Source organism: Pseudogymnoascus verrucosus (assembly GCF_001662655.1).
Source record: "Pseudogymnoascus verrucosus strain UAMH 10579 unplaced genomic scaffold scaffold_4, whole genome shotgun sequence".
NCBI classification, from domain to species: Eukaryota; Fungi; Ascomycota; class Leotiomycetes; order Thelebolales; family Thelebolaceae; genus Pseudogymnoascus; species Pseudogymnoascus verrucosus.
Genome location: NW_017263655.1, coordinates 182720 through 198964, shown reverse-complemented (window position 1 = coordinate 198964; position 16245 = coordinate 182720). Strand labels below are relative to the sequence as shown.

General features: G+C 51.9%; 5 protein-coding genes across 5 annotated transcripts; 3 read left to right on the top strand and 2 right to left on the bottom strand.

The window, feature by feature from the left end:
• Positions 1–510: 510 nt before the first annotated feature.
• VE01_01424 (uncharacterized protein) lies at positions 511–3894 on the top strand (the record flags this gene model as incomplete). The annotated part of the gene is made up of 15 exons (XM_018270946.1): positions 511–645; positions 700–782; positions 837–981; positions 1030–1193; positions 1246–1543; positions 1596–1609; positions 1665–1820; positions 1875–2196; positions 2252–2299; positions 2359–2430; positions 2486–2544; positions 2599–2973; positions 3038–3536; positions 3599–3741; positions 3798–3894. The coding sequence occupies 15 exons, from the start codon at positions 511–513 to the stop codon at positions 3892–3894; spliced, it is 2610 nt and encodes an 869-aa protein (XP_018133994.1).
• Positions 3895–5259: 1365 nt separating this feature from the next.
• On the bottom strand, positions 5260–5619 carry VE01_01423 (uncharacterized protein; the record flags this gene model as incomplete). The annotated part of the gene is made up of 1 exon (XM_018270945.1): positions 5260–5619. One exon carries the CDS (start codon positions 5617–5619, stop codon positions 5260–5262), a length of 360 nt encoding a protein of 119 aa, XP_018134001.1.
• A 4582-nt stretch (positions 5620–10201) lies between these two features.
• Positions 10202–11906, top strand: VE01_01422 (uncharacterized protein; the record flags this gene model as incomplete). The annotated part of the gene is made up of 4 exons (XM_018270944.1): positions 10202–11071; positions 11126–11191; positions 11314–11625; positions 11676–11906. The coding sequence occupies 4 exons, from the start codon at positions 10202–10204 to the stop codon at positions 11904–11906; spliced, it is 1479 nt and encodes a 492-aa protein (XP_018134000.1).
• Positions 11907–12477: 571 nt separating this feature from the next.
• On the top strand, positions 12478–13723 carry MDH1 (Malate dehydrogenase, cytoplasmic; the record flags this gene model as incomplete). The annotated part of the gene is made up of 4 exons (XM_018270943.1): positions 12478–12540; positions 12636–12753; positions 12824–13614; positions 13676–13723. 4 exons carry the CDS (start codon positions 12478–12480, stop codon positions 13721–13723), a joined length of 1020 nt encoding a protein of 339 aa, XP_018133999.1.
• A 731-nt stretch (positions 13724–14454) lies between these two features.
• Positions 14455–16097, bottom strand: VE01_01420 (uncharacterized protein). The gene is made up of 3 exons (XM_059463357.1): positions 15998–16097; positions 15376–15835; positions 14455–15319 (listed from the first exon to the last, which is right to left on the bottom strand). Exons 2-3 carry the CDS (start codon positions 15376–15378, stop codon positions 14537–14539), a joined length of 786 nt encoding a protein of 261 aa, XP_059320019.1. The 5' UTR covers positions 15379–15835; positions 15998–16097; the 3' UTR covers positions 14455–14536.
• Positions 16098–16245: the final 148 nt, after the last annotated feature.

The following is a 16245-nucleotide window of genomic DNA, read 5'->3' as shown; positions in this document are numbered from 1 at the left end:
CTGTCTATCTTATCTTATTTTTATGCCCTATTTTTATCCATTCCCTCAAGGGTCAAGAAGCGAAGCTATTTATATGGGAATCAAGTTCTGCATTGGATACGTCATCGCCGCTTCCCGCCATCAACCGGAAAGATGCTTGAGTGGATCTCCAGCCTTGCTTTACTTAAGTATGTGGCACATACTGGCACATAACTGGCACAATACGACTCGTCACTAATAATGAGATAAGTCTACTAACACACCAACAAATAATACAGTTCCTTAGCCATTCAGCGTCTACCGGAGCTGGCGGCACATGTGAGCGCGTGCTAGCATTTAGTTTAGCTACAATTTAGACAGTAGTGAGGGGTCTCGCTCTTGCACATTGACAGATACAAACTTGCCTATATACCCCTTGCATCTCGCTCTGATCGCCTCTGATCTTCACTACGACACATATATATACGTGCAGTCTCGCGCAGACTCGCATTCTTCCTAAAACCAGTACCTGCCAGCCCGACAATCGCCAGAATGTCTACAGGTGCTCCGGAGGACCCAGCTGTCGAGAAATCCCGCGACGTGAAGGGCGCCTTCAAGCACCCCTTCTCGCGCCTGAAGGAGAAGTTCGAGAAAACAAGCTTGGAAGATGTGAAGGTCTCCCTGATTGTAAGTTTGCGCAACACTTATGACCATTTAGACCAACTACTGACCGGGCAATAGCACAAGAAGCAAGTCGCCCCCCGCCATCAACCCCGCACCCAACTAACAATACTAGGCACGAGCTGGGCAAATTCGGAAACCTCGTAGGTTCACCGATTCCAGAATCCCGATCGCAGCTAATGGGAGTAGCTTAATAGCAACCACCGTCACGACGAGGAGCACGAAAAGGCGACAGACAAGAAGCGCACCGACATTTCAGAGTCCCACAGATTCAAGTCGTTTGCGCCGGAGCGCTTCGACAACGATGTGAAGTGGTACGTGGATGGACGGGATTACTTCTGGGTAAGCACTCTCTGAAGCCTGCGCGCGCATTGAGCTGACCATACAAAGGCTGTGTCAGTAGCCCTCGAGGAGGCGAAGGAGACGATCTACATTGCCGACTGGTGGCTCTCGCCCGAGCTGTTCCTGCGACGACCTCCATACTATAACCAGGAATGGCGACTAGACCAGATCCTGAAGAGGAAGGCCGAGCAGGGAGTCAAGATATACATAATGTGATTATACCCTAGGAAGGCTGCTACGAACATCGCTAATAACCCTGCGCAGTGTATACCGCGAGGTGGAAGCAGCCCTTACTTGCAACTCGGAGCACACGAAGAAAGCTCTGAGGGATCTTTGCCCGGAAGGAAGCCCTGGGTACGGAAATATCATCCTCATGCGCCACCCGGATCACAACGTGTTTGAGAATGCTGCGGATATGACGTTCTACTGGGCGCATCACGAGAAGTTCATTGTGGTTGATTACGCTATCGCTTTTATTGGTGGCTTGGATCTGTGCTTTGGGCGTTGGGATAGCCACCAGCACGCGCTTGCTGATGTGCACCCTGCTGGTGTTGCGGAGGAGGTAAGCTTCCCCCATCATTAGACCATTTGGTCAGTTGCTAACGAGAATGCAGATTTGGCCTGGCCAGTAAGTTTCGCACCATTAAGGCGACTCTGCGAGAGAAATTACTGACATCCTCTAGGGACTTTAATAACAACCGTGTTATGGATTTCCACAACGTGGATGACTGGGAACAAAACCAAATCAGCAAAGCCGAGTACGGACGCATGCCATGGCACGACACCGCCATGGCTGTCATTGGAGACTGTGTTATTGATATCGCAGAACACTTCGTTCTGTAAGTCTCTTTCTCAACCTCGTTTATTACGGCTCTTCTAACAATTTCCCCCAGCCGTTGGAACTTCGTGAAGAGAGACAAGTACAAGCGCGACCAGAACTACCCCTGGATGATCATGGAGGGTAGAGAAGATGAGAATGAGGACATCATTGGCGTCCAGAGGCCGAAGCACCCAGTGGGAGGATATATCAAGCACCCCTTGACTCCACTTTCGACCAAGAAGCTCGGAAAGCAGGGCACCGTCAAGGCCCAGATTGTGCGGAGCAGCGACGATTGGAGCAGCGGTATACTTACTGAGCACAGTATTCAGAATGCATACTGTGAGCTGATTCGCAATGCGGAGCATTATGTTTACGTTGAGAACCAGTTCTTTATTGTCAGTGCTACTGGTCGTGGAGCGCCGTGTTATGGAGGGTGCTAATATGTTGTAGACTGCTACTGGCGAACAACAGGGTCCAGTCAAGAACCAAATCGGAGCAGTAAGTGCCCCATATTCTGCGTGTATGTTATGGCATCTAGAGACTGACACAGAATCTAGGCTATTGTCGATGCCGTTCTCAGAGCAGCAAAGGAGGCTCGCAAATTCAGGATAATCCTGGTCATCCCAGCGGTACTTATATCCAAGCCATTCCTTTATTTACTATAGCTAACGCGGTAATCTATAGATCCCAGGATTCGCTGGTGACCTCAGAGATGATGCCGCAGCTGGTACACGTGCTATCATGTGAGTCTCCTTCTCCTGCTCAAAAATACCGATCACTTGGCTGACCAAACATAGGGACTACCAATACAAGTCCATCTGCCGTGGCGAACACTCCATCTTCGGACGCATCAAGGCCGCAGGCGTTGACCCGGAACAGTACATCCATTTCTTTAATCTGCGCTCCTACGATCGCCTTAACGTCACCCCCAAGGTCAAGAAGCAAGAAGAGGAGTCAGGCGTCTCGTACCAGGAAGTCCAAAAGGCCGAAGCCCATAAGATTATGGGCAGTGGAATTGGTGGGCAGGGTAAGGACGGCGGTGTCTCTGGGCTCCAGGAACCGGGCCGTGAGCCCTCAAACACTGCAGAGCAAGAGAAGGAGACGGATGCCATCCGCAAGTTCGAAGCTCACCGCGATGAGACTGGTGGCAGACAACCCGAGAGTAAAGACAGGTTCGTCCCGCTCCCCCACCACTATCTCGTCCCATAGTTGAAATCTCACCACTAACACACCCAGCGTCGCCAAAAACGCCATGCTCGGCCAACCCAGCCTCGCCTCCGAAGCATGGGACGGCGACGACCAAGAAGAAGCCAACCTCTGGATCCAAGAAGAACTCTACGTCCACGGCAAACTCCTCATCGTCGACGACCGCATCGCCATCTGCGGCAGCTCCAACATCAACGACCGCTCGCAAATCGGGTACCACGACAGCGAAATCGCTATCGTGATGGAAGATACCGAGGTCCTCCAAAGCACCATGAACGGCAAGCCCTACGAGGCACGTCGCCATGCTGCTACGCTCCGCCGCTACTTGTGGCGCGAGCACCTTGGTCTCCTGCCGCCGCAGGAGCTGGATGCGAGTAATGACCCGAACGCGCAGCCGCCGCCGATCAAGAATGATGCGCAGGAGGGTGAGCATTATGAGTTCGTGGCTGATCCGTTGGGTGATGATCTGTGGAATATGTGGACGCAGAGGGCGACGCAGAATACGAGGGTGTTTAGGCAGTTGTTCCATGTGAGTAGTGTCTGTGTGATTGGAGAAGGTGTAAAGATGTGAGGCTAATCATAACAATCTAGGCGGATCCGGATAACTGCGTCAAGACGTTCGAGGAGTACGAAAATTACCTCCCGCCCAAGGGACGTCGTGCCGGTCATATATTTGATAAGCAGCGTGCGGCTACGGAGATTCGTGAGCAGCTGGATACTGTCAAGGGACATCTGTAAGTTCTCCCCATTTCTTATGGGGGCTTATAGAACAACACTAACATATGAATAGTGTATGGATGCCGCTTGACTTCTTGAAGGACGTGGACCTAGCGGAGAAGAATGCCGGTATGGCGGTTAACCAGTGGACGGAGAGTATTTACACGTGAGCATCTTGGAATGGTAAAAGGGCATTTTTAGGTCTATATTTACAAAAGACTGGGATATACAGTCTCATTGGATTTTAATGGTGTTTATCATGGTCAATTTTGGGACATCTACTGTACTTGAATTGAGGTCATTATGAGTAAAAGTTTTGATATTTGTTTTGTGTAATTGTGTTCGTTTTTGCACTTGATCCTGACCTTGTTTCCCCCCACATATTTTGCTGGCGTTGGTGGCCGCTTTCTCTAGATGCAGTTATGCCGCGTTTTTTATTGAAGACAGTGTTGACAACAAGGTTGTTTGTTTTGACGTTAACTAGTGCTACCTCAGAGACATTCTTTCGTCCTGGGATAGTACAGAACTCAGTGTCTATTGCATCGCCAACACCCTCTGCAATTCCCGTTCCCTCGTAGATCGAAATTGCTCGAGACACCGAGAAATCCTGGCCCCGTTGTCGATGAAGTTCTCCAGCATCATCAACCCCCGAACTCGGCCGGGTCGTGACCAGGATGGATTTTCCAGATTCTCCCCACTGAGCATGGCAACCAGCTATGGTGCAGCACCAATATCTACCAAGTTTGGCGGACACACCAAATAAGCCGAATGGCGCCAGCTTTCGTTGCGATACTGCTCTTCAATTGAATGCCGATTATCCATCTGTCTTGGAATGGCCACTGGTTGCGATCCCTCTCGGCCCAAGGTTGTGATACCGCAAACTCCATGGCTTGAAAGTGCCACCCTTCTGGGCCTGGTGTTGCCCGGCGATGGATAGGTAAGAGCGTGCCGCTGCCTCATTTGAGAGTTGGGGGTGGGGTTGGAAATCACCGGTCCGAAGCGTCCCATGAATTCGGCAAGCTTGATCGGATGGACGCCTAGCTCCTATCCTTTCATGTTTCTAGACACAACAGCTAGATCTGTCGGGAGGCGAAAATCCTCTTCGGCCGAGAGGCGAGGGTTGTGGAATACTGAACCACGGGGTATTCCGACAGGACGGCCATTCATAACAGCCGTTCTATGATGCGTCTCAGAGTGTAATCTCGGCATCCCCAGGGTAACAGCGACCATGGGAATCGTCACTACAGTAAACGCTTCCCTACATCCATACACGGGACACTAGCAATCCCCGTTATAGATATCTAGGTTTTGCGGTTGATAGCCTTCCCCCCCAACTCAACCTAATCGCACCACTCCTCTCCCAAACCCTCGGCAGAACCTCTAAACACTTCAACGCCCTAACTTTGGTCTCGCTCCCCTTGGTAGCAGAGCTTCTTGCCGAAAGAAAGTCTATTCCGTGGGCTCTGTGGCTGTAGTATACCATAGAGGCTAATCCATGATAGATAGGTGTTGGCGGGCTTGTCTGCCTTGTCCTGCTAGCACTCGTGGCTAGGAAAGAGGACTCGAAAGAGACCTCGGGCTCCTGTGCTGATAGTTAGAGCCTGACAGTAGAAGAGCGATAGTGATGGTTTCTGAGAGGATTCGTACCTGGGGGAGGTGATGGCGAAGAACATTTCTGAAAACAGTCGTGACTTCTGCGCGATAAACCTCGAGGATTTTGCGGTCGATGAGGTGCTTGGAGAGGATGGGGAGCAGGAAACGGGAATCAACGTGTTAGCCAGGCGGTACTCAGGGCGCCAGATTCCGCGGCTGCGGCACGCAACGGCGAGGGGGATGCGGTTGTTAGAGAGGTAGCCGCAGAGTTGGGCGCTGATTATGCCGGCCCAGGCGGTCATGGTTAAGAAGACGAGTTGGAGGGCGGAGAAACCGTAGCCGCCAGCCGAGACGGGGGGGCTCGGGTAAGATCCCCTTGGACAAAGGAAGGATAATCGTCTCTAATGTGCACTATAAAAGTGTTAATGCGGTGGAAAACCGCTCTGGCTTCGGTCTCCATCTGTCCACCAATGTTGAGTATTTCGGAGTTGAACGTGAGAGCCTCCTTGACTTCCTTCCAATCGAGCGTAATTGACACTGGCTCGTCATTTTTAACGATGTATCCGTAGACCGTAGATCATTTCTCTGACCTCAACGGGAGATCGAAGAATCTAAAAGGCATGTGCTTTTTCGTGGACATGATAATACCACGTCTGTTTGATTTCTTTGCCCGAGAGGCATCAGGTAGATTGCGAGGGTGGAGGCTTGCATGATGGGAAGGCCGAGAGAGACAAGGACAAAGGTGCTAATGAGGAGGGTAATGGGGGTTATGGCTCGATCATGCTAGGCCCACAGACGCCGCCCGTTAGATATATTTGACCTAAGATCGGGTCTATTCAGCGAGGGTAATGCCGAGATTGGTCCTACGCTGGTATATTTCAAGTTCGTATCTTATGCCAGGACCGAATCTAGAGATGGTAACTACAGGCAGCGAGCCGCTGCGTAACTAGAGCCAAATTCGCGGAACTGCGAAGGTGAAAAAGGAGGTTAGCCTAGGTCAAGAAGGAACGACTATTTGCCAGTTAATGGAAGAAGGCGGCGAATTGGAGAACTGGCTTACGTCTCCTGGCTAACTTTGAAGACAAAGTGGCTTCGTCGCCCTTAAGCCATAGATTAATGACCCCAATGCCACGTAGGTCGTTTGTTGCTTTCCCAGTTGGGTCCCTAGCTCTTATCACATACTACCACTGAGAATGGTGAGAGCAGTATTAATGGCTCCATTCCATGTCCAATTGTACCACGGTAACACGTTAAGAAGCATCTTTTGAACCCCTCCTCGCTAGCAGCACGATAGTTCACAATAGCACCGAGAGTTCCTGCTACACCTGCATAATTTGACGGGGAAGAATCCCATGTCCAGGGGCGCGGAGAGCTATAATTCTGCTCTTCTGCTAACACTAGCAAGTATTTCGGTTTGAGGCTCGTGAAGGTCACCACTGTGACCATTTGGCTATTTACTGTGAGTAATTGCTTGGTAATATTTAAGTTCGACTTACTCTCTCCATGTGGTTCATTACACCAGCCTTTCGGCCGGCTTTTCCACTGCCGGGAAAGCACTGCAACCTGACGCAGGGTGCGGAAAGTCGTGTAAGCCGCTTGAAGATAGAGCTGGCTCAGTCCAACCTCCACTTTGGGGCCGTTTTGAAATCCAGCGTGATCTAGTGGAACCGCCATCAATTAAATGGTGGGGATAAGCCCACTATCTCCCTGTCGGTGATGGCGTAATTTGTCGACGATGAGGAAAGACATAGGTAAACTCAGCTGTGACGGCGGGCGGTCTGTTCAAATCACTAGGAGGTGGGTCCAGACGAATTCTTGCCAGGAAAAGAACGCCAGTTTCATGCCATCTCCATATGATTAGAAGCCCTGCCTTGCGTGTGAATACGGTTTCGAACTGGGTACTGGAAATCTCCATTCCGTGTATTGGTTCTGAGCCTTCTACAGTTTCGGGAGCAGACTTGCTCCCTGAACTTCCGAAGTCTTGTGCCCGCGCCGATTGCGAGCCCTCCCAGCCCCCTCACCCCCCGGGTTAGGGTTTGGGTGACGGATTGAAATGACTCGACATCAAATCCCAAAGCCCGCGCGCATGGCAGTCGCTTTTCCTCCTGTTCATTTTTAGACAAGTTTCAAAGAAGAGTTTGTGGAACAATACCTCAGCAACTCCATTCATGCCGCAACTGCTTCCGCATCCCATGTTGTGAGAGTATTAAAATAATGGCGATAGGTGAGCGGAGGAGAAAAAAAGATAATTGTTTCATGTTGTAAATATATATATATATATATATGGGAATATAATGTGTGGAGAGTAAATTTAGCTGTGGAGGTATTGCCGGTTTTATAAATAATCTCTTCAGATATGAGCAAGACGATCAAGATTGAGCAGAGCAAACAGAGTAACCCAGGCCTTGCCTCCTGCGATTGCCAATTCGAGGCCGACAAACAGCTTGCTAGCACGCGTTGCATCACGGAATCTGACATTGTTTGAATTGTGACTATGTATTGTGAGTTGCCAGCCTCACGAGACTGCAACCTGGCAGCTTGCTGACATGACATGCTCTGTGGGAGTATAGTCATGCTTTGCTTACCGTTTTCCCCGCACTTCAGATTGGCAGTGTTTGAGCGAGCCTACCAAACAACTGCTGTCAAGTCAGAGACTTTGAATGGGAACCTGTTTGCTAACATTCACTGAAGCAAGGGATTCTGGTCTTGTCACGTTGTCAACCCCTGCCATGGATGGGCACAGAGGGGTGGTGGAAAAGGCGTATGGGACGAAGAGAATGGACCGGGCCCAAACCCAACATTACAAATGGCAACAAACAGCTTTCAGACATCCACGGAATTTCTCGATCCTATTCTCGCCCTTGATTTCTTTCCCCACTCCTCTATATCTGGGATCAGAGCATTGGTACGCGTGTATAGTCAAAATAAACGAGCAAGCGCCAAGTCCAACATATGGAAGCAGATAACTTGCCGAGACGCATCCGACCACTAGATCGTTTCCTTGTTCTCGCAGGGATTAGGCTCAGGGCATTGCAAAGAGCCCATAAGGCCCAACGAGAACAAGCAGGTACCAAGTCCAACACCGGAGAGCAAAAAGCAGCTTGCCGATATGCATTGAATCACTAGATTCCTTCCTCATTCTCTTTTCCTTTCACCGCTCATGCCCGGGTTCAGAATGTTGGAAAGGACGCGTCGAGTTTGAGGGAATAAACAAGCGCCAACTCCAGTGTCGAATAGCAACAAGCAGCTTGCCGCCATGCGCTGCATGACGAGAATTTCCCGGCCTCATATTCCAGTCATTGCCGCGTGTTTTCTCGTGTTTGTATGGTCATTGAAGGCCATGTCTCGGCTCGGATGCTGTAGATGCGTACAAGCAGTATGTCGTCACCCGCTCCATCAGGGGCTGAGTTCTCTTCGTGCCCCCCAGGGTTTTCCACTTGACTTGATTCCCTGTGTTTCCTTGCTTGGCATTGAAACAGCACTGTCCGTGCATATAGCACACGGTCGAGTTATATGCAAGGGAACACACAGCCAACAGGTGCTACATCACGAGACCTTGACATGGACCTCCTTGACAGCCTTGTTGTAGTTGTTTGCTCGGACGTCTCATCTCTTGCACTAATCCACACGGAAGCAAGGGCAATATCACGGGGCCCCGCATCCATTCCGCATTCCCACCAGTGCAAGTTTTGTTTTGCCGGCTCTGGAGGCAAGTGACGCTCGATATTGTAACTATATCCACGGCAATCGCACCGTTTGTGGGGTAACACCAAGGCACCAACCAGCCACCGACTTCACCGATCACTGGCCACTGAAGCCAAGCCGGTCAAGAACGGCACGTATGCGGCAAGTAAGCGCCAAGTCTGCCACAAAACGCCTCCACTAGCCTCCACTAGGTAAGAAGTTTACCGATTTGATTTGCCGAAGGCTTGATTTAATTGGCACACATTGGCACACATTGGCACCAACAAGCTCCCGCCAGGGATCTTCTCCACACAAGGCCCCGTATTTGGAAAATACAGTTTTATACGTACAGTACTGTACTACAACATCGGAGAGAACACCGCAGTAAAACATCGTATTACTGTCGAAATTCCCACTTTCTCCACATCATCACCATACGCGGCAGGTTGTGGTACACATAACTAATACTAACCGCTTACCACCCCGCAGATAAGCAGATGCGGGGATACGTTCAGTCTCATTTCTGTCACGCCGCTCTACTCCATCGAGAGCGTTACTAAGTAGTACCTCTGGTGATCGGGGATTTATCTGGACCCCGAATGCCCCTAGTAGGCCGTTAATAGGACTAGCCCACGGAATCCTACCGAGGCCCACCATCACCATGTCCACAGTGAGCACGAGAGTTTGCCTGCATTGCAACAAGATCTCCGACTTGGCGGCCAGGCAGCGTCATGAGCAGGGTACAGGGTAAGAGATGAACCGACAGTGACACCGATTATCGTGATTGGAGTGATTCCAGGCGCGACTGGCGGCAGACCGGTCACATTGGCGAGATGGGGATGCACTGTAATCAGCGTGAAGGAGTGTGGAGGGCGACGATCAGCATGGCTGTCTTGACTAACAGGGTGGGGGATGATCGCTCTTTCCCCAACCATGTGTGGAGCACCTGTTTCTGTGAGTCGTTTCCCCGCTCCTACTACTTCTACCCCCTCAGTAGCTCTTTTATTTAGACTTTTCATGTCAAGGTTTTTGGGACATTGGATTTCTTGTCGCTGAACCGTGGGATATCAAGTTCAGTAAGTTAGAACCTGCCGCGTTTGCGCTCACTCATATGTGCGCTCCAGCGTGCAAATGTGACCAACCGGCGCATATGAGTGTATTTTCGGAAGCAGCAGCTGCTAACCCGCCTTGCAGGTCATCATGGCAGACACTCAGCACGCCGAGAAAAATGGCTCGCTGGAAGAGCAGCCGACTATTGAGAGCCGGCGCGAGGTCTCAATGAGCGCTGGCGAGTACATTGCGACTCGCGCCACCACGCTCAAGCCGCCTATGAACCAGGCACCCAACCCTATCAAGCTGCTAATGATGCTGACCCGCAAACAATGGGCCTTCTTCGCCGTAGCCTTCATTGCGTGGTCGTGGGATGCCTTCGATTTCTTTACCGTCAGCTTGACGGTCGAGCAGCTCGCAGAGCAATTCGATAAGACTAAGACGGATATCACTTGGGGTATCACCCTTGTTCTCATGTTCCGTTCTGTCGGCTCCATCCTCTTCGGTATTGCAGCAGACAGATACGGTCGCAAGTGGCCGTTCGTCATTAATAACATTCTGTTCATCGTACTCGAACTCGGCACGGGATTTTCCAACACCTACGGCCAGTTCCTTGCCTGCCGTGCTTTGTTTGGTGTTGCAATGGGTGGACTATACGGTAACGCCGCCGCTACGGCCCTCGAGGACTGCCCGGAGGCTGCCCGTGGCCTGATCAGTGGGATGTTACAGCAAGGGTACGCTTTTGGCTACTTGCTTGCCGTCGTCTTTGCGCGCGCGCTGGTTGATACCACTTCCCACGGCTGGCGTCCGTTCTACTGGTTTGGGGCCTGCCCTCCAGTGTTGATCATCGCCTTCCGGCTGATGCTACCAGAGACCGATGCGTTTATTGCAAGACAGAAGGAACGTGTTGCGATGGGTAGTATTACGGGCACGTTTATGAAGGAGGGCAAGGTCGCGCTCAAGAAGCATTGGCTTTTGTTGACCTACATGGTTCTCCTCATGGCTGGATTCAACTTCATGGTAAGATCGCTGATAAGCTGGGCTTGATGATAACGCGACTAACTTTATTTCTAGAGCCATGGATCTCAAGATCTTTACCCCACCATGCTTTCGAATCAGTATAACTACTCTCCAAATGCCGTAACTGTCACTCAGGTGGTTGCAAATCTTGGAGCCATCACAGGAGGTACCACAATTGGTTACTGCTCGCAGGCATGTCTCCCGCTTCTAATGATTCTATAATTTCCACTAACACTAAGCAGATATTCGGTCGCAGATTTTCCATTATCATCATCAGCATCATTGGCGGGGCCTTGCTATACCCATACACCTTCACATCTTCATCGGCCATCAACGCAGCTGCGTTCTTCGAGCAATTCTGCGTCCAAGGTGCCTGGGGAGTTATCCCAATCCACTTGATGGAACTTTCCCCCGGTGCTTTCCGCACTTTTGTTGTCGGAACCAGTTACCAACTTGGTAACCTGGTCTCCTCAGCTAGCTCGACCATCGAGTCGACAATCGGCGAGAGGTTCCCTCTGCCTCCCAACCCCAAGACTCACGCGTCGAGATATGAGGTATGTTGTCCCACAGACCCTTGGAGGTGGTTCATGCTAACGGTTGATAGTACGGCCGTGTCATCTGTATCTTCATGGGCGCCGTTTACGCTTACGTGATTGTCCTTACCTTCATCGGCCCGGAGTACCTGCAGAGATCGTTTGCCATCGAGCACGACGATGACTTGCGCGAGGTTACAGGACGCCCAGTGGGTGCGGATGCCTTGGTGGGTGGTCATGGAGATGTGAACGCGAAGGAGAGCGAGGAAGATGCTAGGAGGGTTGAGAAGGTGGAGGCCTAGGATGTTTGGGCTGCCATTGCTCAGGGCCTCCCGGCTTGGGAATGAGAGATGGTCGATGGCGGTAATTTTGGATGATTTAACGTTCGTCAATGAGTGATAATCTATAAGTTTTCTTTTGGTCAGAAAGTATGAAGAAGTCATAGGAGACAATCGATTGTTTCATCTTCTCCCAACCACGACATTAGCTCCGATCTGCCAGGCGATTTGCATCGCCATGCACGACATTAGCTAACACATTCGTGACAACTTCTATCGCTACTCTTGAAATATATGAAATCCATCGCTATAACTGCAGGGGAGCTTCAAACACATACTATACGCCAATTGGATACCATGAAAATGCTTGGTCCTCCGATTACGCTTCATGATCAGGCTGAATGACGAAATATCCGCGCAACACGTGATATGTGCCTACCATATCAGGCTGCGAACAGCAAAATCATAGTGCGGTCCGTGCCGATTTCCCAACAGCTCTCCCTTCGATTTCTCCCGAGCCATCCTTTCTCTCTTTCCAATCCATAACCACAAATACCCAATTCCTCTCCTCCAATCCACCCTCACAAAACCCATCATGTTCGCAGCACGCACCTTCAGCGCCGCCCAGCGCCGCGCCTTCTCGGCCTCGGCCAGAGATGTAAGTAGAAGCCACCGTTGACAAAATTTCTCAGACCTCGGCCGCCCACTGCCGGACCGAAATGAATGAAGCAATTGCTAACACAACTTGAATAGCTCTCTAAGGTCACTGTCCTCGGTGCTGCCGGTGGCATTGGACAGCCTCTCTCCCTCCTCCTCAAGCTCAACCCCCGCGTCACTGAGCTCGCTCTCTACGACATCCGCGGAGGCCCAGGTTCGTCTCCCCCATCATCATCACATGTCCAATTGAGTCCACAAAAAAACGTACTGACTCGACTCCAAAGGTGTCGCCGCTGATATCTCCCACATCAACACCGGCTCCAACGTCACCGGTTACGAGCCCACCCCATCCGGCCTCGCCGCCGCCCTTAAGGATGCCGAGATCGTCCTGATCCCCGCCGGTGTTCCCCGCAAGCCAGGCATGACCCGTGATGACCTCTTCAACACCAACGCCTCCATCGTCCGCGACCTGGCCAAGGCCGCCGCCCAGTCTGCCCCCAACGCCAACATCCTCGTCATCGCCAACCCAGTCAACAGCACCGTCCCCATCGTTGCTGAGGTCTTCAAGAAGGCTGGTGTCTACAACCCCAAGCGCCTTTTCGGTGTCACCACCCTCGATGTCGTCCGCGCTTCCCGCTTCGTCTCCGAGATCAAGAAGACCGACCCCGCTGATGAGGCCATCACCGTTGTCGGTGGTCACTCCGGTGTCACCATCGTTCCCCTCTTCTCCCAGAGCAAGCACGCCGACCTTGTCGGTGACGCTGCTCTCCTGAACCGCGTCCAGTTCGGTGGTGATGAGGTCGTCAAGGCCAAGGATGGTGCCGGATCTGCCACCCTCTCCATGGCCATGGCTGGTGCTCGCTTCGCCGAGTCGCTGCTCAAGGCTGCCCAGGGCGAGAAGGGTGTTACTGAGCCAACCTTCGTTGACTCCCCACTCTACAAGGACCAGGGTGTTGACTTCTTCGCCTCCAAGGTCGAGCTCGGCCCAAGCGGTGTCGAGAAGATCCACGAGGTTGGCAAGGTCTCTGCTGAGGAGCAGAAGCTTTTGGATGCTGCCCTCGCTGACCTGAAGAAGGTTTGTTTACCCCATTCCCCCATGAATTCACAGAGACCACCCAGCTAACTCCTCCCCCTAGAACATCGAGAAGGGTGTCCAGTTCGTTGCCACCAACCCAGGCAACTAAGCTTATCACCTCCCCCTCCTCCAAAACTGCCATGCGCATGTCTAGAAGAGACGTGCCTGCATCAAAATCGGATCTATAAATAAAAGTTCTTCGAGACCGCGCGCAGTTGTATATTTCTTCTCCCTGTTTGTTGTTGTGGCGTGGTGGCTGCGGGCGCGGCGATTTCGTGGGTAGACGGGTATATAAATATGGTGTCTAGGCAGGAATCTATGCGTCAGTAGATACGTTTGTGTGTTTTTATATTGTGTGATGCGCTGTCGTTGATTGTGACTTGTGCGTGTTTGTGTGTTTCTTACGTGACTGCTGGGTGCTTAGATACCCCGTCAACTTTCTAGGTCCGCCGGGCCATGGTGAACCCAACTGCCTCATCCCAACTGCCTCATCACACATGCCTTTTGTAGCATTCAGCGACTTTGTCCTGAGGTAGACTAGAATGCACAAGCTTGCCACATGGGCATTGTAGATGTGGGGTACCATAACACGTCGGGATGGGTTGCGGGTGTGGCTTACAACGGCAGTTGGGTCGGGACGGCTGTGGGGGCATTGCGGGGGTGAGACAATGTGCCATCTAGCTGGATAGCTGATTCCTGGTTCATGGGTTCTAAACCGGAGAGAACAATGTGTGAAGTGGGGTAGCATGTTAGAGAAGGTTCGTGGGGTTGGCGTGCAGTAGTTCACCGCGAGATCCTCACATCGGGGGATCAACTGCGAGATCGTCAGACCTTTATGCACGCATCAACAAACATTTTCATATTTACACTGCCACACCACCTGCTCTCTACATGCATCCCGCCAGATGCACACTAACTAACATCACACCACAAACCCCCTCGGCCAAATATTCATCGCCGTCTTCCTCCCCTCCTCCACCGGCAACCCCGCATGCATAACCCTCGTATCCCCCCGCCCATTCGGCATCAAATTGACCCAGAACAGCGCATTCCCCTCCACCGGCATAAACGCCGTTCCCCCCTCATGCGCCCTCCACCTCCCCTCCCCGGGCACAGAAATATGCGGAAAGAACGTCTCCCCACCCGTGCAATTCGCCTCCAGGAAAGCAAAAAAGCTGGCTGGCCTATTGAAGCGCTGTCCTGTTTTTGTGAGGACCTGAGGAGTGTCGTACCAATCGTAGTGTAAGTTGAATTTCTGGCCGGCAGTGTAGCGGACGAGTTGCGGGGCGCCGATGTCGCCGACGGGGAGGGTGGCGCCTAGGAAGGCGCGCGCGCGGGAGCTGATGCACGAGGTTATGTGGGTGAGGGGGAGGTTGGCCGAGTAGGACGTGCGGTCTGAGGTGGTGGTGTCGCGACCGTCGACGGTGACCTGGGAGGATTCGAAGAGGGATTCGCCGGCGGCGAGGAGGGCGGAGGACTCTGCAGGGGAGACGAATGAGGTTATGTAGATGAGGAGGGGGTCGATTGAGAGGATTTCGGTGGTGTAGTTATGACCCATACAGTCTTCGAAGTGGGATGAGGAAGGGTCGAGGCGATCGAGGGCGGCGCGGAGGTAGGGTGAGAGGAGGGAGAGTGTGCGGTCATAGTTGGAGACGAGGAGAGCCGTGATGAGAATTAGGAAGCCGAGCTGTGTGGCCTTGGAAGACTGCGGGCTGTTAGTGAGGTCTCTTAGGGAGCAAGGGTTAGAGGGAAGAGGCATACCATGACGAGAGTCAAGTGAGGGTCGTATGTACCTGAGTAGGCTTCAGGAAAGACGCCATCCGATTCCTACGGCACAGCTACCTGGGCTTCCAATATATCTACCAGTATCCCACCAACTACCACGACGTGGTTGCGTGGCATCATTGGCCTCTGCCGGTAGACCAGTAGTGGCACAACGCCCCCTCGGCAGCAGATAGCGTCCCCATGCAGTGCAACGGGATAAACCACGAGGGTTTCTATACCCAACATCACCATCAACTGGAGGAAATACTCATTGGCTAATGAGGAGGGGTTCTGGTAGTGCCGCGGTAGAAACCATATATTCGACGAACATGGGTTTGTCGTCCGGAAGACCGACTAAGGAGCGAGATCATCCGTATGGCCCGGGATATAAATTGCAGCTCTGGTGGGGTAATGCTCGAAGGTATGCGCAACGCCGGGTCGGCGGCAGAATGATGCTCTGCCAGTCCCAATACATATCAGATTTGCCTGCGGGGAAGGCGGCATAGGGAGGACTAGGCCACTTGACCAAGGGCTTGGCTTCAACAAATGTTCCCAGCTAGAAGCTTCAAAATACCCAGCTTCTATGGGGGTCTGGATGACGAGGAACGCAACAACTTACAGCTCTGTAAGACATCATCCATATGAGATATAACTGCTGGACAGTGGATGATATGACAGAAAGGAGCAACGACTCACAGAAGATACAACAGTCATTGACGGCGTATCGGCAACATGTGCGGTACCATACCAAGCATATAAGTATGTGCACGGCTGCTTCTGTGCATATTGGATGCTATAGGACGACAATCCGGGCCGACAAGCGGTGCAATATAAAAGTGTCATCCCAGTCGTTTTTGCTATGTAATC